The sequence below is a fragment of the Erythrolamprus reginae genome, chromosome 3 (genome assembly GCF_031021105.1).
Source record: "Erythrolamprus reginae isolate rEryReg1 chromosome 3, rEryReg1.hap1, whole genome shotgun sequence".
NCBI classification, from domain to species: Eukaryota; Metazoa; Chordata; class Lepidosauria; order Squamata; family Dipsadidae; genus Erythrolamprus; species Erythrolamprus reginae.
In genome coordinates, this window is record NC_091952.1 from 144,260,023 (window position 1) to 144,286,716 (window position 26,694).

The window sequence follows — 26,694 nt, forward strand, 5'->3', positions numbered from 1 at the left end:
GAGAACACAAGAACATTAAAATTAGAAGGACATGATCTTATGCTTGGCTGGCATGCCTTCGTTTGGTATGATAAAGACAAAAATCACTCTTATTTTAAAAGACATACAGTAAGAAAATACTTATTTGATGTATGGAAAGATATTAAGAAAAACCACTTTTTAACAATTCCGGATTGGGTTGCCCCGTTAGACGCAATAATACATCCAAATTCCATCAAGGATACAAGAAAAATAAGATATAAAGACTTGTTAGATGATCAAATGAAACTAAAAACTAGAATTAAATTACAAGACGAAGGGATACAAATCGATTGGTGGCATTATGCACAGATTAGATCTAGATACCAGAAAGATAATATACTTTATATATTCAATAAAAACAAAAAATTGTTAAGTGATTTAATTACTAAAAACCAAAACAGGGTAATTGGGAAAATATATAAATATCTGATTGCTCACAAGAATATTGACTTAACATTAAAAGATAGTATGATACTGTGGTGCAGAAATATAGGTAAAGAAATAGATTTAAACACATGGGAGAAAGTTTGGATGTGCAATTGGAAGATGACAAAATCAGTTTCTTTGAAAGAGAATCAAATTAAAATGTTTTATAGATGGCATCTCCCACTAAGCAGAATAGCAAAAATGTTCCCTAAGACATCACCTTTGTGTTGGAAATGTAAGAAAGAAATAGGATCCTACTACCATCAATGGGTGGACATGTAACAAAGCTAAAATGTATTGGAAAATGATAGAGAAAATGACAAAAGAGATTACAAAGCAAAAAATAGAAATTACACCGGAGTTCTGTTTACTAGGAATTACTAACCAAAATTATACAAAAGAAATCTTGTACTTAATTATACATATTTTTACAGCGGCAAGGATTATTTACGCGCAAAATTGGAAAGGGGAAAATATCCCCAAAGAAGAGGGAGTTATCACAAAAATATTAGACTGCGCGGAGATGGATATGATGACAAGACGCTTGAATGATCAAGAAGAAACAAAATTTTATGAAACATGGAACAATGTTTATGAATGGATAGATAAGAAAAAAAAATAACAATAGAAGATTAATAATAGGCATAGATACTTTGGTATAAATTTTTCTCTTCTTTTTATTGAGATTAATATTAGATTTAGTTTATATACATAAAACCGACAAGATTGTTTGACTTTATACTAGTTATAACTACTTTTCTTTTTTCTACAATATCACCTTTTCCTTATTAGATATTTTTGTATTAGTAGCATTGAATTACGCATTTAATCATGTATTCCTTTTTTTGTATCTGCATTTATACTTTTAAGAAAAGCGGGGATGGTACATCCCCACAGTCTATGTTAAATGTTTGTAAGTCTGTATGTTATTTTAAGAAAATTAATAAAAATATTGGAAAAAAAAGAAAAGAATTTATCAATGAAGTAACAGACATACAAATACTTCCAAATTCCTGGGCAGACCATAACCCCATATTGTTGAAATGGAGAGATTCAACTAATAATTATGCAAGATGATGGACTATGAACCAAACAATATTTAAAGAAGAAAACTTTCAAAAAACTCTAAAACAAGAGATATGTGAATATCTCCAAATTAACAATGATGGTAATACTTCCACACAAAACTTATGGGACACAATGAAAGCCTATGTGCGAGGAATTTATATTGCATACCAAAGTAAAAAGAAAAAACAGAAACAAAACAGCCTATCTACACTAAAAATAAAACTTCAGAACCTTGAAAAAACCCTACAAACTAAACCAAACAACACCAAAATTTTAGGAGAACTGAATATTACAAAACAGTACATAAACTTACAAACTGGAAGTGGCGGAAGTCACAGGCCTAGCCGTCCTGGAGGAAGAAAGGATCGCTGCTTAAAAGTGATCCCCTGTTCCGGTCCCGTGAGCTCATCCGGGGTACTGGTGATGAGTATAATCCAGGCCCTGGGCTCAAGCTGCTGCTGCTCAATGCCAGATCAGTAGTAAACAAAGCTCTCCTCATCCGGGATTTAATCCTGAATGAGGAGGCCGATCTGGCATGTGTGACTGAGACCTGGCTGGGCCCCGAGGGAGGAGTTCCTCTCTTGGAATTATGCAGGTATGGCATCAGCCTCGACCCCAGGGAAGGGGGAGAGGAGTGGCTATTATATCCAGGGAGAACCTTCGCCTGCGTAGACTCGTTGCCCCTGAGATTGCGGGTTGTGAGTCACTCCTTGTGAAGTTGGATTCAGGGGTTAAGGTGGGCTTGTTACTCACATACCTGCCTCCCAGCTGCGTGTCAACAGCCCTGCCTGTGCTGCTCGAGGAGGTGGCCGGGTTGGCGGTGGAGTTCCCCGGACATATTGGGGGACTTTAATCTGCTGTCACTCGGCGGTTCCTCTGGATTGGCACAGAAGTTCATGGCCACCATGACAGCCATGGACCTGACTCAAGTAGTTCAGGGTCCGACTCACGAAGATGGACACACACCCGATATGATATTCCTCTCGGAGCAATTAAATAATGGTCTGAGACTAAGGGGCTTAGAAGCATTGCCTTTGTCATGGTCAGACCATTTTCTACTATGGCTTGATTTCTTGGCTCCAATCCTCCCCCACAGGGAGGCGGAACCGATTAGGAGGTTCCGCCCCAGACGCCTGATGGACACTGAGGGCTTTCAGAGGGCGCTTGGGGTTTTACCAGATTCACTCGTCCACAGCTCGGCAGAGTCTCTTGCTGAGGTCTGGAACAAGGCTGCAGTGGAGGCTCTCGACTGAATTGCGCCTTTGCGACCTCTCTGTGGCACTAGACCCCGTAGAGCTCCATGGTTCAACGAGGAGCTCCGGAAGTTGAAACGCCAGAAGAGACGTCTAGAGAAGTGATGGAGAAAGAGTAAGTCTGAATCCGACCGAACATTTGTAAGAGCTTTTATTAAGACCTACAAAGTGGCGCTCAAGGCGGCAAGATGCGCGTATCATGCCGCCTTGATTGCATCAGTGGAATCCCGCCCGGCCACTCTGTTTAGGGTGACCCGCTCCCTTCTAAATCAGGGGGGAGTTGGGGAGCCCTTACAGGGTAGTGCCGAGGAATTTAACTCATTTTTCGCTGATGAAGTCACTCAGATCCAAGCTGATCTCGACTCCAATTGCATAGCAGTATCGGCTGACAATGAGTCAGTCGAGGTGACTGGGGCTAAACGTCTTTGTCCATCAGTCTGGGGGAGTTAAGATATTCTTTCCCCCTAGGCCATTACAAGTTATGCATGGTATGTTTGTGTGTATGATTGGTTTTACTAAAAGGGTTTTTAGTTGTTTTATTAATTGGATTGTTACATGCTGTTTTTTTATCATTGTTGTTAGCCGCCCCGAGTCTGCGGAGAGGGGCGGCATACAAATCCAATAAATAAATACATAAATAAAATAAACCCAAGAAGAACTCTCACATAAATTAAGGATTGCCAAACAAAAGCATTTTGAATTTGCAAACAAACCCGGGTGATGGTTATTTTTATTATTATTATTATTTTATTATTATTTATTAGATTTGTATGTCACCCCACTCCGTAGACTTGGGGCGGCTCACAACAATAACAAAGACAATGTAAGAACAAATCTAATAATTTAAAAACACTAAAAAACCCATTATTAAAAGCAAGCATGCAGACAAACATACCATGTATAAACTGTATAGGCCCGGGAGAGATGTCTCAGTTCCCCCATGCCTGACAGCAGAGATGGGTCTTCAGAACTTTACGAAAGGTAAAGAGGGTGGGGGCAGTTCTGATCTCCGGGGGGAGCTGGTTCCAGAGGGTCAAGGGCCGCCACAGAGAAGGCTCTTCTCCTGGGTCCCGCCAAACGACATTGTTTAGTCGATGAGACCCGGAGAAGGCCAACTCTGTGAGACCTAACCGGTCGCTGGGATTCGTGCGGCAGAAGTCAGTCCCGGAGATATTCTGGTCCGGATGCCATGAAGGGCTTTATAGGTCATAACCAACATTTTGAATTGTGACCGGAAATTGATCGGCAACCAATGCAGACTGCGGAGTGTTGGTGTAACATGGGCATACCTTGGGAAGCCCATGATTGCTCTCGCAGCTGCATTCTGCACAATCTGAAGTTTCTGAACACTTTTCAAAGGTAGCCCCATGTAGAGAGCAAACCTCAAGGTGATGAGGGCATGAGTGACTCTGAGCAGTGAGTCCTGGTCCAGATAGGGGCGCAACTGGTGCACCAGGCGAACCTGGGCAAACGACCCCCTCGCCACAGCTGAAAGATGTTTCTCTAATGTGAGCTATGGATTGAGGAGGATGCCAAAGTTGCGGACCCTCTCTGAGGGGGTCAATAATTTCCCCCCCCCAAGGTTATGGACGGACAGATGGAATTGTCCCTGGGAGGCAGAACCCACAGCCACTCCGTCTTATCCGGGTTGAGTTTGAGTCTGTTGACACCCATCCAGACCCCAACACCCTCCAGGCACCGGCACATCACTTCCACTGCTTCATTGACTGGGCATGGGGTGGAGATGTATAACTGGGTATCATCTGCATACTGATGATACCTCACCCCATGCCCCTGGATGATCATACCCAGCTGTTTCACGTAGATATTGAATAGCAGGGGGGAGAGGACCGACCCCTGAGGCACCCCACAAGGGAGTAACCTCGAGGTCGACCTCTGACCCCCCACTAAGGTTAGCCTCAAAACTCCCTCATCAAAAAGCAGATAAAACCATAGAGGCAATATATGATGATACAGGTGTCTTAAAAAAAACAATTAGTGATAAAAAAACAAATAATTAAATCCTTCTTTCAGGAATTGTATAAAAAATATGACGTAAATGAACAACTAATAAATAAACTATTCGAGAGCTTAGAAAATACAAAAAAAAAATAAGATCAGGATATGCTAAATGACAAAATAACATCAATAGAATTAATTAACACAATTATGAAACAAAAAAATAATAAAACCCCGGGCACAGACGGTATACCCGCTGAAGTCTACAAACAATTTCAAGAAATACTAGAGTCTATAATGTTACCTCTCTGAAATTCCTGAAGGTTCAAAACTTCCTTCCTCTTGGAATGAGGCCTATATAACTTTAATACCTAAAGACACACAAAAGAGAGCTTACATCCAAAATTATCGCCCAATATCCCTTCTTAATTCAGACTACAAAATCTTTGCATCAATCATAGCTGAAAGATTTAAAAAAATACTTACTGTTAGAATACATACAGAGCAAAATGGCTTCCTTCCAGCAAGAAATAAAGCAACAAATACAAGGATTATTTTCGACTCTTTAGAATACTACCATAAAAACATAGACAAACAAGTAGCATTCCTATTTGTAGACTTACAGAAAGCCTTTACTGGCAATTCTTCACAACTCAAATGGCGTCAATGCAACTTGGTATTAAATTTATAGAACTCATTAAAACTATTTATTCAATACAAACAGCCAAGATACTGATAAACAATGATATGACAGAAACAATAAACATCAAAAAAGGAGTGAGGCAGGGCTGCCCCTTAGTCCCCCTGATTTTTATTTTCGCACTAGAAGTTCTACTAAATAAAATAAGACACAACAAGGAAATCCAAGGACTAAAAATTAAAAGTGAACACTATAAACTTAAAGCATTTGCTGATGACATGGTGTTCATTAGAATCTGCACCTATTCTGATTAATGAAATAAATACATTTGGAGAGATTGCCAGACTAAAAATCAACAGGGAAAAAACTAAAATGATAACAAAAAATATGACAAAACAGCAGATATTGAAACTAGAGGAATCTACTAAAATCAAAACTGCCAAAAAAGTTAAATACCTAGGACTATGGATTACCGCTAATTGTAGCACTATTAAGAAAGACAACTACAATAAATTAATCAATGAAATGGACAAAGATTTTTCCAGATGGTCAAAGCTCCCACTTTCTATAATGGGGAAAATTGCCGTAATTAAAAGTAATATACTCCCTAGATTTTTATACCTTTTTCAAACTGCACCCATTAAATTAAACAGGACCTTTTTCAGTAACCTACACAAAAAAATTTGCAAATTTATATGGACAAAAAAAAAAAGGCCAGAATAAAACTCAAAAACCTACAAGACCATAGATCAAGAGGTGGATTCGGGTTACCAAATATGGAACTATATTACCCTGCCTCAATTGAAATTTACTGAAAGAATGGATAACACTAAAAAACTCTAGAATATTAACACTTGAAGACTATGATCTTCAATCCGGGTGGCACACATTTCTGATGGCAGACATACGTAAAATACCAACATACTTTAGGTCACACTACATACGAAAAACCTTAATTAACACCTGGCACTTCATTAAAAAAAACCATTATCTCTGTATCCTGAAATGGATATCCCCAACAGAAGCAATTATATACCCAAATGCATTAACCCCTGACAAAATTATAACATATGACCAACTGTTAAATGAAAATAATGATCTAATCCCTAAACAAAAATTCGTGGAAAAAGGTATTAAAGTGGATTGGCTACACTACCTACAAATTAAATCAAAATATAATGAAGATAAGAACAAATTAGGCTTTCAAAAAAAACAATCTCCTTGATAAGATTATTTTCGGCCCACAAAAAAAACAAATATCAAACATATACAATCTCCTCCTTCAACACGATACAGTAGAAGAAATAGTTAAAGGAACTATGATAGCGTGGTCACAAAATTTTGGATATACAATTAATTTAAATGAATGGGAAAAAATTTGGACTGTCAACTACAAACTAATGATGGCAACTTCATATAAGGAAAATCATTACAAAATGTTCTACAGATGGCACCTGCCACCGGCTAGACTTGCAAAAATGTATCCAAATTTATCACCACTATGTTGGAAGTGGAGGGAAAAACCAGGCACATATTACCACATCTGGTAGACATGTGAAATCACCCAAAAATATTGGTATAAAATCAAAACTATACTAGAACAAATCACCTCGCAGACCATCCATGCAAAACCCGAACTATTTTTATTAGGAATCATAAGGAGAGGATTTGCGCATGCGTCGGAAGAGATAGACGCCTCTACAGAGAACTCCCTAATGTGAATTAGGAAAAGTGAAAGTTAACCCCTGACAACCCTCTCTGGCTTGGTGAAAAGAGGATTGAGAGGAAGTGGACTAAACAGAGTTTTTGAAAACATTACAAAAAAGAAGCAAAAAAGGAGCAAGCTGCAGTTTTAAACGTGAGTAGGGGAAAAAGAGAGAACAAAGGAAAAATGGCGACTACTCCGGATTTGGGGGGAAAAATGGACTCACTGTTAACGGCATTTGCAAATATGGGGGAGCAACTCAAAGAGATGCAAAACGCAATAGCTGCCGTCAGTGCTGGTGTAACAGATTTAAAAGAGCAGTCGAAAGCACAAGATCTGAGAATTGTGAAACTGGAGGAGGGAAAAGGTCGCAAGGAACTACGCATAAATAATTTAGAAGACAGACAAAGGAGATCTAATCTGCGTTTGAGAGCTTTTAAGCAAGACTTTGTTGAGGGTAAACGTCTCATCCAAGCAATTCATCAATGGCTTGGTGAAAATAACATTAAATGTGACCCAGGTGAATATGAAAGAGCACACTGGGTATTTGGCCCTCGGAGTCAAGGAAATCAGAAGGATGTTATTGTAAGATTCATTTCGGAAAGGAGAGCAACAGAAATTTTCAGAGAACTAAAGCAAATTCCAAACTTACATTACAAAGCCACTCCAATACGCGTTTTAAAAGACTTGTCTGCAGAAACACTCCGGGCGAGAAACCAAATGAGATGTATTACGACCCAATTATATGAAGGAGGAATCCGTTTCACCTGGAAATATCCTGCCATAATAATTATTTTTAAAGATTCCAAAGTTCTCCAGGCAAGATCCTTGGATGAGGGGAAGAACAGCTGGGGATCGATTTGGATGTAAATCTCCAGGCATCAACAGGGAAGGACAAACCAGCAGTAGGAGATGGGAGAGGAGAGGATGATTTGTTTACAGCTCAGCCAACTCGCACAGCAGATCAAGGAAAAGATGAAAAAATTGCAGCTTTACAAAAGGAGCTTGCTTTACTCCAGGAAAGAGGGGAAAAAAGAAGAACCTAGAATTACGCGCCAGAAGAAGAAATAATGAACTGAACTGATCTGTCAACATGGTATTATTGTTCTCAACTAACTTGCTTCTTTGTGTATTTTATGCCAACTAACAAGGGACAAAGAGGGAAGGAGGGGGGTCTTTCTTTATTGCTTTAAAAGGGGAAAGGTGGGGGAGTTCTCTAGTGGAATGCAAATCCAAGTGCCTCTTGGATAACGAAAATTCTTTTCGTTGCCTCCCCTTTGGGGGGGTGCAAGGGAAGGGGCACTAGGGTGGGGGTTCAAGACAATTAACAAATACTTTCCCAACAGGCTCTGTTTTGCAGGAGGGGGAAACACACTTAAAAGTATGTAAAATGGATGAAACAGTTTTATTGTCATTAAATGTAAACGGGCTCTCATCACAGAAAAAATGTTATAGAATCATGAAGCTGGCCAGGGATAGTAGAGCTGATATTTTATTTCTATCAGAAACTCATAAAGGGAGGAAAAGATCAGATAAATTAGTTACCAATAGCGATTGGCAACGGGTCTACGAGTCGAGAGGGACCGCAAAAAGTAGAGGCGTGGCTATCTTGATTAACCAAAGACTATCATTCCAATTAACTGATATTAAAAGAGATAAAGACGGCAGAATGTTATTCATTAAGGGGAAAATAAATAACAAGGCAGTAACTTTAGCAGTAATCTATGCCCCCAATGCAAATGCAAAACAATTTATAATAAATGCAAAGCGTAAATTAGACAATTTTGCGGAAGGCGTAGTGATTTGAGCAGGTGATTTCAACTTGGAATTAACAGCAGGGAGGGGAGAAAAGAAAAAGTTACATTTAAATAAAATTAATATGTTAGACATCCATGAAAACGCAGCAAACAGGGATACATTTTACTCAGCAAGACACAATAAATTTAGCTGCATTGACTATATATTAATGAACAAAACGGGGGAGGTACACCTCAAGAGAGCAGAAGTCAAAGGTATTTGGTTATCAGATCACTGTTAGCAGTGATTGAAATGGATGCTAGTAGAAAACAAAGGATATGGAGATACAACCCTGTGGTTTCGGCTAGTGAGAAAAATAGACTCAAATTACAAAAGGAATTGTGTGAATTCTTTAGTATTAACGAAACAGGAGAATGTAAGCAAACAATAGTTTGGAATACACACAAGGCTGTTATGAGAGGTAATTGTATCAGCACTGAAGCCTTTATTAGGAAATCTTGGGAAGTTGAAAGAGAAAATTTATTAAAAGAGATAGACCTAATCCAAGAGACTCTGAAAATTACAAAAAATAGAGCCTGGAATACATTATTATTATTTAAGAAAAAGAAACTACAATCTCTTGAGGAAGAGAGATGGAATAAAATGAAGATGATTGTAAAACAGAGAATTATGGGTTGGGGGAACAAATCAATGAAATAAATGGTACACTATTTGAAAAAAAGAAAGGAGAAATCCCATATCACTGCTTTAAAGGATAAGGAAGGTGTAATAAAACGTAGTAATATAGAAATGGAAAAAATAATGAGAGACTTTTATGGGAATTTATACAAAAAAGAACACATTACAATGCAAACTATAGAAGTTAATGAGAAATTAACAGAAGAAGATAGACAAATTTTAAATGCAAAAATAACAAATGATGAGATATTTAGAGTTATTAAAGGGTTGAAACCTGCTAAAGCTCCAGGCCCAGATGGTTTTACTGGTGAATATTATAAGACTTATAAGAATGAATTATTACTGCATTTGGAAAAATTGTTTAATAATGTTTTTCAGACCTTTGAAATTCCACAGTCGTGGAAAACTTCAGAGATTATAACTATCCCAAAGCCGGATCGTGATTTAATGGATCCAGGTTCCTATCGCCCTATCAGCTTACTTAACCAGGATTACAAAATATTTATGAAAATATTGGCAAACAGGATAGAGAATATCTTACCAAAGATAATTGGAGAAGACCAATATGGATTTGTTAAAGGAAGAAAGATTTATGAACCAATTAGAAACGTTGTTAATGTGATACACCATGCTACCACTACCAAAAGAAAACTAGGTATTTTAAAGTTAGATGTGTACAAAGCCTTTGATAAAGTTAACCATGATTACTTGTTTCAATTGTCTAAGGATTTAAATATGGGAGATTCCTTCTGTAGAATTATAAAAACAATCTAAAAGGATAATATAGCTTATATTAGAGTAAATGGTAACAGAACAGAGATGGTTAAAATTCAGAATGGAACTAAGCAGGGTTGCCCACTATCCCCAATGTTATTTGCATTGGCAATTGAGGTCTTAGCAAATAAAATTAGAAATGACAAGGAGTGGAGAGGTTACCAAATAGGAAAACTTGAATTAAAATTAAATCTTTTTGCAGATGATGCTATAGTATTGACTGAAACCCCAATTGAAATGATGAAAAGAATAATGATCTTACTCAAGGAATTCAAAGACCAATCGGGTCTTACGGTTAATATAGAGAAATCAGAGATAATCTGCTTAAATACAGGCCCTAAAGAGCAAGTCGAGATACAAAGAGTGTCAGGATTGAAACTAGGATGTAAAAAAATGAAATATTTAGGAGTTTGGTTGTTAAAGAATCCTAATAAAATCGCGACGGTTAACTATAATTTAATATGGAAGAGACTTCAAAAGCAGATAAAAAACTGGAGGGAAAAAAGGTTGAGAAGAATTGCCAAGATTAGAGCCATCAAAATGATGATTATACCAAAAATGATGTATTTATTTCAGGTTTTACCAGGTACCTTTCCTGGTGCAAAATTGAGAGAATGGGATAGTAAACTAAATTTTTGGATTGAAGGAAACAAAAGACCTAGAATAAGGAAAAAATGGCTGTTTGCCCACGAGAAAGAGGGGGGGGGGGGAGCCCGAGCTTAGAATTATATAGAGAAGCATTTCAAATAGAAAGATTAATGGAACTACAGTTATGGGGGGAAAAGAAGTGGGTGAAATTGGAAAAGGAAATTAATAATATAAATAATAAGGAGTTATTATTTAAAAAATGGAGTAAAATAGAAATTAATAATTTAACCGACCCTCTGAAAGCAGGTTTAGAAATATGGTTTAAATGGCAGAGGAAATGGGGAACTAGAAACTCAAAACTATCAAAGTTACACGTATTGAATACAGGTAATGATGCTAACTTCAGCAGAATTATAAAAGAATTAAATAGCAGAGGGATAATGAGAATTGAACAATTATATGAGAAGGATGGGAGAGTTAGCAGAACTCGGTTGGAATGGTGGCTGGGTCAACAGAAATGGCTGCAGATTAATGCAATAAGTAAATACTTAAATAAAAGTGAGAATAAAGAAGCTTTCTTGCACGTAGAAAATTGTTTAGAAAAAATAATAAAAGAAAAGATTAATGATACAAAAGCTCAAGCTAGTAATATATATAGAATGTTATTACAAGTAGAAGAGGAAGTAATAAAAAGTTTGACAAGATGCTGGCAAAATGATTTACAAATAGATGAAAGTGAAATGAAAGAAATAGTAGAAAATATACATAAGATTAAAAACACAAGAGTTAAAGAGATGAGAAGAAAAATCTTACAAATTGGTATTATACACCAGCACAACTTGCATACTTCCAGGGGAAAGAGAAAGGTAACTGTTGGCATGGTTGCCAAAAGAAAGGAATTTTCGTGCATATGTTCTGGGAGTGTGTAGAAATTCAGAAATTTTGGAAGGAAGTGCAGAACGAAATTAATAAAATGTTAAATATTAATTGGACAATTACAAAAGAAACAGTGATTTTAATTAAACAAAGAGAGCTAGGAGATTTTAAAGAAATAAAAACTGCAGCATTGGAAAGTGCTCAAGCGGTAGTGGTATTGGGTTGGAAAGAGTCTATAAAATGGACATTACAGAATTGGTACTGGTACATGGTGGATCACATATATTTTGAAATCATGGAAATAAGATTAAACAACTTTGATGAAAACAAACTGGAGAAGCTGATGGTACGATGGAATAAGGTAAAAGGTTATATGTTGAGCAGAATCTGTGATGCAAATGTGAAAAATAAACTGCAATCACTCTATTAGTAATAACAAATGCAAAGTAGAGCCAAGGAAATATATATATATAAACTAGTAAATTTCGAACCCCTTGTAATGGGTGGTGGTGGTGATGGGGGGTTCTCTGTCGGTCAGGTGATGGGCACATGCACTGTGCACTGTTTTATGTTTGTTTCTATGTAACCACTTTTATAAAACCAATAAAAAAATATATATATTTTTTAAAAAAAGGAATCATAAGACAAAATTTTAATAAAGAAAACAGACTATATTATAATTCACATTATTACAGCTGCAAGGATTCTATACGCACAATACTGGAAACAGGGAAAAAAACCCAACTGTTTTCTCTCTTTTGATTAAAATAATGGAATGTGCAGAAATGTCCAAGCTAACAATGGAACTGCAAAATAAGGATGAGACAGATTTCTACAAAGCATGGGACAAATGGTACCATTGGTTAAAAATAAGAAATTACTTAAAAATTATACATCAAGAAAAATGTCCAACTAAAACAACGTGTAAAACCAGTAAACTACGACATGAATCATAATATCAAATTGAAACGATAAACTGTAAACATCGATCAACACAAATTTTGAACTACATAGAAACTGAATGAACAAACCCTTAAACCACTGATAAATGTTGGCACTAGCAATTACGTCAAATACATATGGATAAAACTTCAGTAAAATCTACACCACCTACATGCTTAAACCACAGGCCATTTTTAATTTCTATGAAATATGATCCTATTGGCAATTAAGGTAAAACTGAAATACTGTAGTTACATATGTTTTTCAAGTAATTACATTCTGTTTCTTGGAGTACTGTAATACATCACTTAACCAGTAGAGGGAAGGCATAATCTACTGCATTTCTCATCTTGATAAAATTCAAATACAGTGGTACCTCTACCTAAGAACGCCTCTTCTTAAGAACCATTTTCTACTTAAGAACCTGAGCCCAGAAAAATTTCCCAGGAAATTTGAGAGTGGCACGAAGGTCCGGCCAGTTTCCTGCCATTCCCCTTTTAATCCCAGCCATCTCCGGCTTTTCTGGGCTGCCAGAGGAGCCTTTTGGTGGCGCTTAAGTAGGCTTTGGCAGTCCAGAGCGAACGAAGCATTTTAATTTCTCAGGGTGCTTGGAGAGGGAATAAACCTCTGCCAGCACCCAGATTAAAGAAATGCTCCCTTTGCTCTGGACAGCCCAGAGCGAACGGAGGGTTTTCCTTTCTCTGGGTGCTTGGAGAGGGAATAACCACTCCAATACACCTGGCATGAGGTTGCCACCCGGAGCATCTGGGTGCAGAAAGGCTAAAGGGGGTGCTTTGCCCCAGCCAGATCAACTGGGCTTCAGCCAAACCAAGGAGTCACCACAGTGAAAGAAAGGCGCCAACTACAAAACGAGCGACCGAGAGGAGCCGTTCAGCATGGGAAGGAAAAGGAAGCAGGTAGCAGCAGCAGAACCCACCTTTTACTCAAAGGAGCAGGAGGTTTCCCTCTCTCGCCTGCCTGGGTTTCTCTGGCGCAGTGTATGGGAGGCAACCTCACCCAGGCATATGGGAGGTGCATGCTCCTCCTTGCCGCCTCAGAGTCCCTCTTTTTTTTTAAGTCTTAAAGTTTTGGAATTTTTTTTATTCCTCTCACCTCACCTTCTTCTTTCAGCAGCGACTGTCCTCCTCCTCTTCCTCCTCCTCCTCCCACCCAAATTCCGAGCTTTTATTTTTTCCTAATGGGTTTGCATGCATTATTTGCTTTTACATTGCTTCTACTTACAAACTTTTCTACTTAAGAACCTGGTCATGGAACGAATCAAGTTCTTAAGTAGAGGTACCATTGTATATGGATTTATAATTTCAGAATTTCCCAAACAGCATGGCAGTTATAGAGAATGCTGAATCTTGATAAAGTTGTTCCACAGATCTGTAAATATATACTATTCAAAAAAAATGGTTTTGATAGGTACAATTTTGGGCTATTGAAATCATCTGATCAGTACACTCACTACTTGGTAGAAAGAAATTATTTTCCCAGATAACTGCCTATGAATGCAGTTCACAAGCTCCATATCTGATTTATAAAATACATACAACTACTAAAACATCTATTGATCGGTAAGATTCCCCTAGCCTGATCTGAAACTGAAGCTGGAGGATGGGATGGAGAGTAATCGAAACGACCCCAACCCCAAAAATCTTCGTGCAGACCGGACGTATCCATATTGCAAAGAATCCAATCCAGAGAACTTTGTGCAGAACTTTAAAAATGTCAAGACCAAGGACAAACCTACCTATACATCGATTACCAAGCTTGCTGCATTAAAACCAAGACCCACATCCCATCATCCAACCCTCCAAACTCCATCATCCAAAACCATCCCAGCATACAATTCACTATCAAAGAAGAACAACCCTCAAACAACTACCGCTCAAATCCACCCTAACTACCTGCCCATCTCCAACCAAAATCAACTCCTAATCAACCAAGACTAGGAATGCATGCCCCTCATTACCAACTATTTCTAACATTTGAATAATTGGATGAATAAATAAATTAAATGTAAACTAATAAACTCAAGAAGCATTGCTAACAAGATACCCAAACTCCTTCTCTTACTAAAAACCACCAAATTTGACCTCATATTTATATACAAAACATTTTTCGATCTGATCACGTAACCTGTAGAGGAGGTGAAGTTGTAATCTTCCACAAGAAATCACTCAACCTAAAGCAAATCCACGTTAAACAAGAACTTTACCTCCCAGAAACTATTATCTGTGAACTAACCTCAGACACCACACTCTGCTTCCTCCTATGTTGTAGAGCCCATGATTATGACATTTCACATGCAAAGACTAAGGACTAGTGCAACTTGTTACTGACAACACCAGACTCAACAACTGCCTAGACCTCATCTTCTGCAACAGTTTACACTCAATTAATGGACTCCAAGTAAGAGAACCCTTTTCTATCAGTGACCACAGCACAATCGACTTTTGCCTCAACGTATATCTTCTCATAAACAACCCCAAAAGCAGAACAACCAATTTCAACTTTAAAAAGGCCAACTATGACAACATAGAATCTGAACTCTCATCTCTTGATTGGAACACAATATTCTCCAGCTGTATCACTGTAGATGACTATTACAATATATCTATGATTGAAATCCAAAAGAGTCATAAAATTACATGTACCTCTAATATACACCAAAACCAAGAGAAATAAATTACCCATAAAAATAAGAAAGCTACAATCCAAAAAAAGATTACTTTGGCATAAAAACAAAAACAGGTTATGTTGCAAACTTTAAAAACCGCTATAGCAATCAATGTTCCCCCTAAGATGCGCTGTGGTTTCCAATTCCAGGACAGAGGTCCAACCAATTGGCAATTAGAACTGTTGCTGCTCTGCAACCATAGGGCAGCAACAATTCCTCTCTAGTAAAGGCGGGAAATAAAGGAGCCAATTGCAGGCCCTCTTTGCTCCCCGTCCCTTTAACTACAGATTTTCTTCTTCTGCTGGCAGCTGAACAGTCTTTCTTGTTTAGCTCGTCGGCTAAGGTAAGTAAGCCCCATACTGTCGCCCGCCGAATCCATAACCGTGGGGGGGGGGGGTCACAACCATGGAGTCTGATCTTGGCCAGCGACCGCTGTGGCCCCCCTGCCACTGCCCAGGCAGCTCCTTACTGCCTGCTGCCGCCACCGGATCCATAACCATCCATGGGGGGTGGGTCGCGGATCCTGGCTGGCACTCACCATGACTTTCCTGCTGGCCGTCGCCCAGGCAGTCCCTTACCATCACCTGCTGCTGCCGGATCAATAACTGTTTGGGGGGGGGGGTCGCGGATCCTGGCCGGCACCCACCACAGCCCTCCAACCAGCCGCTGCCACCCAGGCAGCCCCTTACCACCTGCTGCCACCGCCAGATCCATAACTGTCTGTGAGGATGGGAGAGAGGGGGAGAGAAAGAAAGGAAATAAAGAAAGGGAGGGAGAAAAAGAGAGAAAAGAATGGAAGGAGGAGAGAGAAAGAGAGAGACAGAGAAATAGAGGGGGAGAGTTAAAAAGGAAAGAGAGAGAAAAGAGAGGAAGGAGGAGAGAGAGGAAGAGAGAGAGACAGACAGAAAAAGAGGGGGGAGAGATAGAAAGGAAAGAAAGAAAAACTGGGAGGGAGAGAAAGAGAGAGGAAAGGGAGGAAGGAGGAGAGAGAAAGAGGGGGGGGAGAGATCACACCTGATCACACCTTCCGGGACGATCAAATGCTAACAGTGTGGGCAGCATGGCCATAGGGTTTCAGAATGGCTGGCCTCAATGCCAGTTCCCCAAACCTAGGTTCAGGCTACTCCCTGTGCAAGAAGAACCCCTTGGAGGACCTCAGAGAAGGGGCAAATTGCCAGAAAAGCTGTTGAGGTTCCTCTCCTTCCCAATGAAGTCAAGGGAACTCAAATCAGCGAACAACCCCCAACCTTTGCCAAAGGGAGTAGCGGAGATTATGACTAAATGGTAAGTGCAGGCATCCACCCATTTACCATCAAAACTCGAATAGTGTCTCGAGTCCACAGAGAGGAACAGCATATAAGTCCAATAAATAAATAAATAAGTGGTGCCAGAAACAGGGGAGAAAGAAATATATGCTGTCTGATGGGTCTACCTCTCTTGGAGACAGTTTCTAGAATGGGAGAAAGTGCCTTTCGAGGTCTGAACTGGTCACAAAAACCTTGAAGCCCTAAGCAAATTCATTGGACACAATACTTCAGACTTTTCAACTTTGAGCTGAAGCATATCCCAGTGGGAAAAAATCTACTTGTCAATGTCCCATCAAGAAAACCCATGCCATCACACACAACAAGCCGCACAAGTAACTGCCCACACAAGCACAGGACAAGCTGACAGCAGTGCTAAAAACTGAGCTTCCAACTGACCCTTGGCTCCTGGACAATAAGGACAATAAGGACTATGAGTGATGGGCTGGCATGGAAGAGATTTAATCTGTATGGCCAGCTAGCTTGAGACTAGGAGTGCTCCAATGCAGCCATGATGGCTGTTCACTTCGGATTCCTGAAAACCCTGTACTTGGCTAGAGTGCAATTCTGGTGGCCAAAGATGAAAGCAGATGTGGAGGACTGTGTGAAAATCTGTACCACTTATACGGCCATGAAGATTAGACCAGGGAACCCCCCTGGATTTCTTCAACAAGTAGCAAGCTCCACAGCCTTGGGAAGATATTGCAATGGATTTTTTAATCAAGCTCCCAGTAAGTGACTGGGGTAGATAAGTAGTAAGGTAAGGTAAGTAGGTGACTGGGGTTAGTCTTAGTTTGACATTGAGTTTGACATTGTGACCCCTGATCTCTGGCGGGGCTGGGATATAGGTCACTCCTCTATACGGGTGCTACTTGACCACTCAGCGGCTTTTGACCATGGTATCCTTCTGTGATGACTAGAGGGATTGGAAGTGGGAGGCACCGTTTTACGGTGGTTCTTCTCCTACCTCTCTGGCTGATCACTGTTGGTGTTAGTGGGAGGACAGAGGTTGACCCCTAGGCCCCTCCTATGTGGGGTACCTCAGGGATCAGTTCTCTCTCCTCTCCTATTTAATATCTACATGAAACCACTGGGTGAGATCATCCGACGACATGGAGTGATTTACCAACAATACGCTGATGATATTCAGCTGTATATCTCCACCCCATGTCAGTTTAGTGAAATGGTGGAAGTGATGTGCCGGCGTCTTGAAGCGGTAAGGGTCTGGAGGGGGGCTAATAGGTTAAAACTCAACTCTGACAAGACTGAGTGGCTGTGGGTCTTTCCTCCTAAAGGCAATACCATCTGCACGTCTTTGGTGCTGGGAGGGGAAGAAATTTTCCCCTCAAATAGGGTTTGCAACTTGGGTGTTCTCCTAGATCCACAGCTGAGGCTAGAGCAACATCTCTCAGCTGTAGCTAGAGGGGCTTTTGCATATGTCTGTCTTGTTTACCAGTTGCAGCTCTACCTTGACCAGGAGGCACGCTGCACAATCACTCATGCCCTCATCGCAATGTGCTCTACATGGGGCTACCCTTGAAAAGCATTCAGAGACCTCAGCTGGTGCAGAATGTAGTAGTGCGTACAATAACGGGTGTACCAAGGTACACCAGTATTATTCCAACTTTACGCATGCTGCACTGGTTGCCAGTTGGTCTCCAAACGTAATTGAAGGTGTTGGTTATCACCTTTAAAGCCCTAAATGGCTCAGGGCCAGACTATTTACTGGACCCCCTCTTCCCTCATACCTGTAAGGGCCCACAGAGTTGGCCTTCTCCAGGACCTATCCATCAAACAATGTCAGTTGGTGGGACCTCCAGGAAGAGCCTTCTCTATGGCAGCTCTGACCCTTTTGAATCAACTGCCCCCAGAGATCCACACTGTCTCCACCCTAACGGTCTTTTGGAAAGCTGTTAAGACCTGACTTTTCTGGCAGGCCTGGAATTAGGCTGATTGCAAGTTATGTTTTTTGTTTATGTTATTACTGTTTTATTGTATTGCTGACTTTTATTATTAGATTATTATTATATAATATATATAATTGAAATGAAAAATTGAAGAGGAAAAAATTGTAAAACTTAAAAGTATTTAGTGACGTGCAATTGTTGTAAAGAAGTACATTTTATAAATTCCTGTTTGTTTTTAACTTTAAAAATATTCAATAAAAATTTAAAAAAGGAACTTAGGTTCAGTACTTAAAAGATACCCAGCCACAACTCTATTTGATCTCCTAATTACATCAATGAATTGTAAGGCAAAAATATTACTTACATAAACTATATTTTCTACATTTCTTGTACCACTCAAGATAAAGCAGTGCAAAAAAGTGAATTATTTTGATAGTATTTCAATTATAATTATGAAAACAGATTGTAAATAATTCATGAAGAAATCTTACCATATCTATTGTTTTGGAAATTAAATTCTTTTCTACAGTTCCTGTAAAAAGTTGATTGGATTGTTCACCACAAAGAATATTGCCTGCAGCTTGAATTTTAGGTGTCGGAAAAGTAAATTCATTCTTCTTGGATTCTGAGGGGAGGCAAAGCTGGTAGGAATAAGGCAGAGTCCCATCTTCAAAATTGGGTGGAAATATGATCCCAGGTGTAGAATGGGGAAGAGGATTCAAACACTGTAGAAATCTGGGATTCCCTGAATGCTGGAATTTGATGGCAATGGCCAGAATGACTGACAAGAGGAATAAAAATGACATCACAGCTAAGGACACCACCAAATAGAACTGCAGGTCTGACTGATCCTCTGAATTCTTCATCTGGTTTTTCATCTCTGGAAGGGCCTCCTGGAAGTTCTCAGCAAACACCAGATTCAGAGTGACAGAGGCCGAGAGAGGCGGCTGCCCATTATCTTTTATCAGAAGGATCAGTCTATGTTTCATGGCATCTCTCTCCAGAAAGGCTCTTGCTGTCCTGATCTCACCCGTATGGGAGCCAACAGTGAAGAGGCCTGGTTCTGTGGCTTGAATCATCTGGTAGGAGAGCCAGGCGTTGTGTCCAGAATCGGCATCCACAGCCACCACCTTTGTTACCAGATAATCTGCCTCAGCTGAATGAGGGACCATCTCAAAGAGAGCAGAGTCCTTGGAGTCTGATGAAGGGGAAAGGATTTGGGGGCTGTTGTCATTCCGATCCAGGATAAACACCTTGACTGTGACGTTGCTGCTGAGAGAGGGACTCCCGCCATCATGGGCCTTCACCTGCAGCTGGAATTCCCTGAACTGCTCATAGTCAAAGGATCGCTGGGCGTAGATGATGCCGGTCTCAGAATGAATGGAGATATAAGAGGAGATGGGAAGTTCTTCAATGTTGCTGGCAAGGATTGAATATGTGACCTGTGAGTTTTGTTCCACATCCTGATCAAAGGCTTGAATCTGGAAGATGGAGGCACCAGAAGGATTGTTCTCTGGCACATAGATGCTATAGGAAGCTTTTTCAAAAGCAGGAGCATTGTCATTGATATCAGAGATTTGCAGCAAGATGGTTTTATTTGAGCTCAGTGGAGGAGTTCCCTTGTCAGTGGCTGTGATTGTAATATTATACCGAGATGCTTTTTCTCTGTCCAGAGGTCTGTCTGTCATGAGCTTATAGTAATTTTTAGATGATGGCAGAATCTTGAAAGGCAAATCACTTTGCAAGTAGCAAGTAACCTTTCCATTATCACCAATATCTCTGTCTTTAACATTTATAAGAGCAATTAAGTTTCCAGAATCAGAATCTTCAGGAATTGGGTTAAATATAGAAGCTAACTGTATTTCTGGAATATTGTCATTGTCATCTGAAATTTTTATTTCAATATTACAATGTGTCACCAATCCACCTCCATCCTTTGCTGCAAATGATATTGTATACTCCTCTGTTTCTTCAAAGTCCAGCAACTCTGTCAGATAAATTGTCCCTTTAATTGAATCCAATCTGAATTTTTTTCCAGCAGTTGGTGGTAAATTGGTGAAATGATATGTAATTTGGGCATTTGTCCCTTCATCTTTATCAGAGGCTTCCACCTGAAGCACAAGGGATCCAACTGGAAGACTTTCTTTCAAATTAACTGTATATGTATCTTGAGTGAAAATTGGTGGGTTGTCGTTGGCATCAGTGACATTAATCCATATATGGGCAGTTCCCGTTTTCCTTGGTTCACCCCCATCCAGGGCTGTCAGGATCAAGTGAAGGCTCTGTTCGCTTTCCCGATCGAGAGGTTTCTGCAGCACCAGTTCTGCATATTTAAGTCCATCTTTTCTCTCTCTAACTTCCAAGGCGAAGTATTGATTTGGACTCAATATGTAATTCTGGACAGAATTGAGGCCAACATCTGGATCTTCTGCTTTTCCAATGAGAAATCTTGTACCTGGCAAAGTTAGTTCACTTGTTTCCAAGCTGATATTGTTATTGTGGAATTTGGGTGTGTTATCATTAATATCCTGGATTGTCACTGATATATGGATAACATTTCGAGGGTTTTCCATCACCGCTTCTAAGTTAACAAGACACAGAAGGCTTTTCCCACAGATTCCTTCTCTATCTATCCTGTCATTTACATAAAGATTTCCACTGTCTGCATCAATCATCAAAACCTGCATTTTATCCAAAATTACAGAATGTAGTTTATGATATTTTAACTCTTTTTCCTTTAAACCCAATTCCTTGGCAATATTTCCTACTTTGTAACCCTTTGACATCTCCTCAGGTATGGAATAATGAATTTGTTCTGCAATAGTGTGGTGGATGGATGACATAATCAGGAGAAGCAGTACTTGCCTTGAGAGTGCCCTCTGATTCCTTCTGTGCCTTCTCTCCATCAGCCTTTTCCACATCAGGTCGTTTCTTTTTCCCAGCTTCTTATGATCTGACCAAATTCTCTTGGGATTGAAAGAAATATCTGTAGAAATAGTAATTGCCTTTTTCTTAAATTTATTTTTTTATCCCTTTGCAGCAGCGTGGTCTTTTACTTTTCATTTTCTTCTATCCTACACAGCAGTGATGGGAGCTCCTCAAGTTAGGAGGCCTCCTTTCAATCTTTATGCTCTCCCAAGCTATCAGCTTGGGCAACAGCAGCACTCTGAGGTTCAGACAGAGAATTGCAGAAAAGTCTTTTCATTCATAGAAAAGAAGAAATACGGACATGGTAGTTCAGAGGTGGTGTGTATATGAGGAAAATATTGCTTTTCTCTTTTTGTGAAATAGTATGAAAATAAGAGTTGCAACACCAATCAGATTTTATGTCTGAATTTGCATATAGTAAGATAATATTAATTTCCAGTTCCATGAAATTTCTCTTAATTTGTTACAGTACTCCATTAAGATACTTTTTATTGATATGGAGTGTTGTTTTTATATTGATTCTGAAATGGCCAGACATATTTCTTGCTTATAACATTCTGGTATTTATAATATCTCCCCAAAGTACTAAATATAATTATTAAATTAATAATCATTTATCCACCTAAATGATAATAGTAATAATTCAAACTTAAGGGGTCAATGTTACTATAAAATTGTGGTTCTTCCCTAACATTTTCAACTAATGTACATTTTCCCCACTCTTAAAGGAAAGGATTATTGTGTGTATTGCCTACCCTCTGTCCTTATTAGTTGTATATGGCTTGCTGTTATGCTCATTGTTAAAAGGGCATTATAAATAAACATTTATTATTATTATTAATTAATCTCTCGCCTAATTTTTGCAGGCATGCATGTAACATCCAGACATGTATATGTATTTTCTTTTAGGGCAGTGATGGCAAACCTTTTTTTCTCTTGGGTGCCGAAAGAGCATGCATTTGTGCTATTACGCATGCGAGTCCCCACACCCATAATTCAATGCCTGGGGAGGGAAAAAACAGCTCCTCCACACACAGAGGCTCTCTGGAGGCCAGAAATGGTCTGTTTTCCATCTTCTAGTGGCCCCAGTAGGCTCGTGTTTTGCCCTCCCCAGGCCCCAAAGGCATCCCTGGAGCTGGGGGAGGGTAGAAATGCCCTACCCCATCCCCCTGAGGTCTCTCTGGAAGCCAGAAATGCCCTCTGAGAGCCTTTGTGTGGGCCAAAAATCAGCTGGCCGACACACACATGCACTTTGGAGCTGAGCTAGGGCAACAGCTTGCGTGCCAGCAGATATGGCTCCGTGTGCCACCTGTGGCACCCGTGCCATAGGTTCGGCATCACTGTTTTAGGGTTTCTTAAAAATTATCTGTGAAAAGGAGTGTTTTGGTATTGATAATGCAGAGTATAAATATGCATATAAGTAAATATTCTTATGCATAATAAAATGAAATGGTACCAAAAATAATGCATATAAGATGCTTAAATCTTAAATCTGAGATACTCTTTCCATTGTGATATCTAAGCAACATTAAATGTTCTTGCAAATTAGATGACACTTTTTTCCAGGAGAGTAGCTTACTGTAATTGTACCATGCAGACATAATTCTGTGACATGTAAAACTTTAAAGAAAAAAAATATTATTTTTATATCTTAAAGAATTAAGAAAAAGTAAAAATATTCAAACGGGCTTTGTAGCATACCTAATAATAGTCAGAGAAGTAATACAGTTGTTATAAAATTACCTATCAATTGGGTAAAAATGAAACATTGGTCAAATGTATGTACCAAATTGGCACAAGTCCTATCAATATATCCAGATATAATAATACAAAAGTACAACTGTATTCTTTGAGATGAAATTGTAAAAATTATATTTCTTGGTGACTTAAACCTACGACATATAAACTGGACCCTAAACAAATGTACAACTGAACTCATTCACTCAACCCTTTACTATTACTAGTCTAGGACTATATCAACTGGTTACAGACAATACTAGACTCAACAATTGTCTTGATCTTATGTTCTGCAACAGTTTACACTCAATTTACAGACTACAACTGATAAATCTGCATACATCATTTCATAATTTATGTATGTTTAATAACCTGTCATCCCTCCTCAAAACACCATCTTTGCCAATCCTCAGGGGTTTTATTTTTTATCATTTTAAACCAATATATTTTCTCCTTGGCTCTCTTTTTAACAAAATATAAAATCTTTTTCATTTCCATTCTGGCTTCTTTCTTACTCTGCCATTTCTGGGGCATCAGGTCATATCTAGTCTTTATTTTCTTAGTGCTTAAAGTAGTGCTTAAATCATCAAGAATATGACCACCAACTCCTTCTTCAATCAAACCATTTTCTAATTCATTTCTAAAAGCCACTATTTCATTAATGTTGTGTCCTTTAATCAGTTCCTTTTGGGGATGCCCCTCTGATGATACTTTTCTATTTCCATTTCTCTGTTGCTCATTCAATTCCAACTGTTGAAAACCCTTCTTCTTCTCCTTCAATTTAACTATAATCTTGATGTAAAAAAAGGTGTTGTCATTTCTGTTTTCTTCTTTCCATTCCTGGATCTCTTTAAGTATATCTTTAAACAAAGCTCTTATGTCTTCCATCTTTTACAAAATTAATATATCAAAAAGCTTTGTCCAAATATCCAATTAACCTTTATATCATCCAGAAGCCAAAAATTTTCCAAAACAGATTTTATCCTTCTTTCCTTCTCACCATTTCCAAGCTCAAATAAAGTTCAAGCCCAAGATGTTTTCTTTCTTCTATATTGGAATATTTTTTTTAAAAAAATATTTGATTGATTTTGTAATATAGAACATACACACAACATATAACAATGTGCTCAGTGATTAGTGCCCGCCACCAGACAACATTCATACCCCTCCATCAAAACAGGGGCGTAGTTTATGTATACCATTTTAACTCAAGAGCAATATATCTATTTACATATTATAAAGTGATTCCAATTTATTCCTTATAGCTTGGTCTCGAATTATAGTGACCATATATCCTTTTATCTTGTCCCATCGTCCCATCAGTTCCTGCAGATCAGTATCATTGGACAAATTCATCCTCTTATCCATAATGTCAAATTGAATATGATCCACCATTCGCCAACACAATCCTAAACTACATGAACAGGGAGATACACTCCAAAACTAGAGAGGTAATGATACCACTCTATAATGCCCTGGTCAGACTGCACCTGGAGTATTGCTTCCAGTTCTGGTCACCACACTTCAAAAGAGACATAGAGACTCTGGAAAGGGTGCAGAAAAGAGCAACTAAAATGATAAGGGGACTAGAGACCAGGCCATACGAAGAGAGGTTGCTGGAACTAGGCATGGATAGTCTAGTAAAAAGAAGGGCCAGAGGGGACATGATAGCTGTATACAGGTACTTAAGGGGTTGCCACAGAGAGGAGGGGGTCACACTACTTTCTGGGGCACCAGAGGGCCAGATGAGGAACAATGATTGGAAGCTGACCAAGGAGAGATTCAACCTGGAGATAAGGAAGAACTTCTTGACGGTCAGAGCGATCAACCAGTGGAACGTCCTGCCAGCGGAGGTTGTGAATGCCCTAACTCTGGAAGTTTTCAAGAGAAGACTGGACTGCCATCTGGCTGGGGAGGTGTAGGGTTTCCGGCTTGAGCAGGGGATTGGACTTGATGACCTGTAAGGTTCCTTTCAACTCAAACAAACAAACAAACAAACAAACAAACAAACCGATACCAGTTTTGTATTGTCCATTTTGTCGCATCCTTCCAGCCTAAAACTATTACCGCCTGAGCGTTTTCTATCACTGCTTCTTTTATTTCTCTAAATTCTCCAATTTCATTCCTTTTAACTAATACCACCATTTCCTTTGAAATTGTCCATTGTATATTTAACATCCTATTAATATCCTCCTGCACTTTTTCCCAAAAGTTCTGCACTACCGGGCATTCCCAAAACATGCATAAACACTCCCTTATCTTGTATGTATTGGAATATTCTTAAGAAATATATTTCCTTGCAAGCAAGAATGGTGGGACCATAAAATACACAAAGTAATAAAAATGAAGAAGTTAAAGTGTGCCAGAACTTTAGAATTCAAACTGTCTAATATTCCAAGATATGAGCAGTACTTCAAATAAGCAAACCACATACATTTAAGGTATAAATATTATTTACATTAGGCATATAACGTAGTCAGTAACAGTCCTAGTCATTCACAAATAGAGCAATCAATATTCTCAATATATATACAATGCAAGCTTTACTCAATATATATACATACAAATATTAGAACACATAGTTCTTATTACACACAGTAGTCCTTACAAAGGAATAGTCACATAGACAAAGCAGCATAGAATCAGAATAGGAACAACGTCTCATTAGGCTCTGAGTTCAGCAAAAAAGATGTGCTGCTGAACTCAGAACTTATAGCAGATTGCAACACCCGCTCTTAAAGCAGTACTGTGCTAATTCCTTTAACCATACATTGCTGGCTTAAGTTATATGTTGTAAAACCCAACTAGTTATACACACAGTACTAATATTCTCCCCTTTGAATTGTCAGTATATACCTCCTACTACATTTTACAAACATTTTAAGCATTTAGTCATTTCTTATATAACACTGGCAACCTGAAACTTCTTCCTCTAGTATTTTTTCTCTTTGGCGTAACATTAATAGTACTAGGAACCTCTTCCTCTTTAACTTCAACCTTTGTCTCTCCTAAATATTCTATTTTTCCTTCCTCAAAGGTGCTAGGTGTATGGATTCTTCCTTCCCTGACAATTTATCTCCTGAATGTTGTTTGATCTCAATCTGTCCCAAAGACATCCATAGACATTTCCTCCCCTGATGACACATCTACATATTCTTTTTTCAAAATATACTTTCTATGTATATTGGGATCACTATACTAATACTAACCTTCATACAGTGAAGGGCTACCAAACTTTTTACTATCACACTGTGGGAGTGACTTATGCAAAACGCCCTGCATTTTCTTTCAACATTTTCCAGTGTAAATTGGGTACTCTGGGGTGGAGCTCCATTTTCACTACCCCATTGCATTCCCCCTGTCTGGGCAGTAGCCCACCCCTGCATTCATAGTATTACCCCTCTGCTTTCACTCATATCTATCCATTCTACTATGTATTATATC

At 38.9% G+C, this 26,694-nt stretch overlaps 2 protein-coding genes across 4 annotated transcripts in view; both read right to left on the reverse strand.

Moving 5' to 3' along the window:
* LOC139164579 (protocadherin gamma-A4-like) overlaps nucleotides 1-26,694 on the reverse strand; it is a 183,859-nt gene that overhangs the window by 95,655 nt on the left and 61,510 nt on the right. The window lies entirely within an intron of this gene.
* LOC139163439 (protocadherin gamma-B1-like) lies at nucleotides 10,222-24,138 on the reverse strand. Its single transcript, XM_070744242.1, has 4 exons — nucleotides 23,766-24,138; nucleotides 21,288-21,571; nucleotides 19,077-20,933; nucleotides 10,222-10,278 (listed from the first exon to the last, which is right to left on the reverse strand). The coding sequence occupies exons 1-4, from the start codon at nucleotides 24,136-24,138 to the stop codon at nucleotides 10,222-10,224; spliced, it is 2,571 nt and encodes an 856-aa protein (XP_070600343.1).

What these genes read in the sequence shown, in the direction of transcription:
- LOC139163439 (XM_070744242.1), bottom strand. Translation starts at nt 24,138, where the DNA reads ATGGAAGACATAAGAGCTTTGTTTAAAGATATACTTAAAGAGATCCAG. An exon ending in GATGCCCCAGAAATGGCAGA is followed by an intron (nt 21,572 to 23,765) that starts GTAAGAAAGAAG and finishes CTATTTCTACAG; the next exon opens with ATATTTCTTTCAATCCCAAG. An exon ending in TTTCCAAAACAATAGATATG is followed by an intron (nt 10,279 to 19,076) that starts GTAAGATTTCTT and finishes TTATCCTTTTAG; the next exon opens with ATTGTTTTTATAATTCTACA.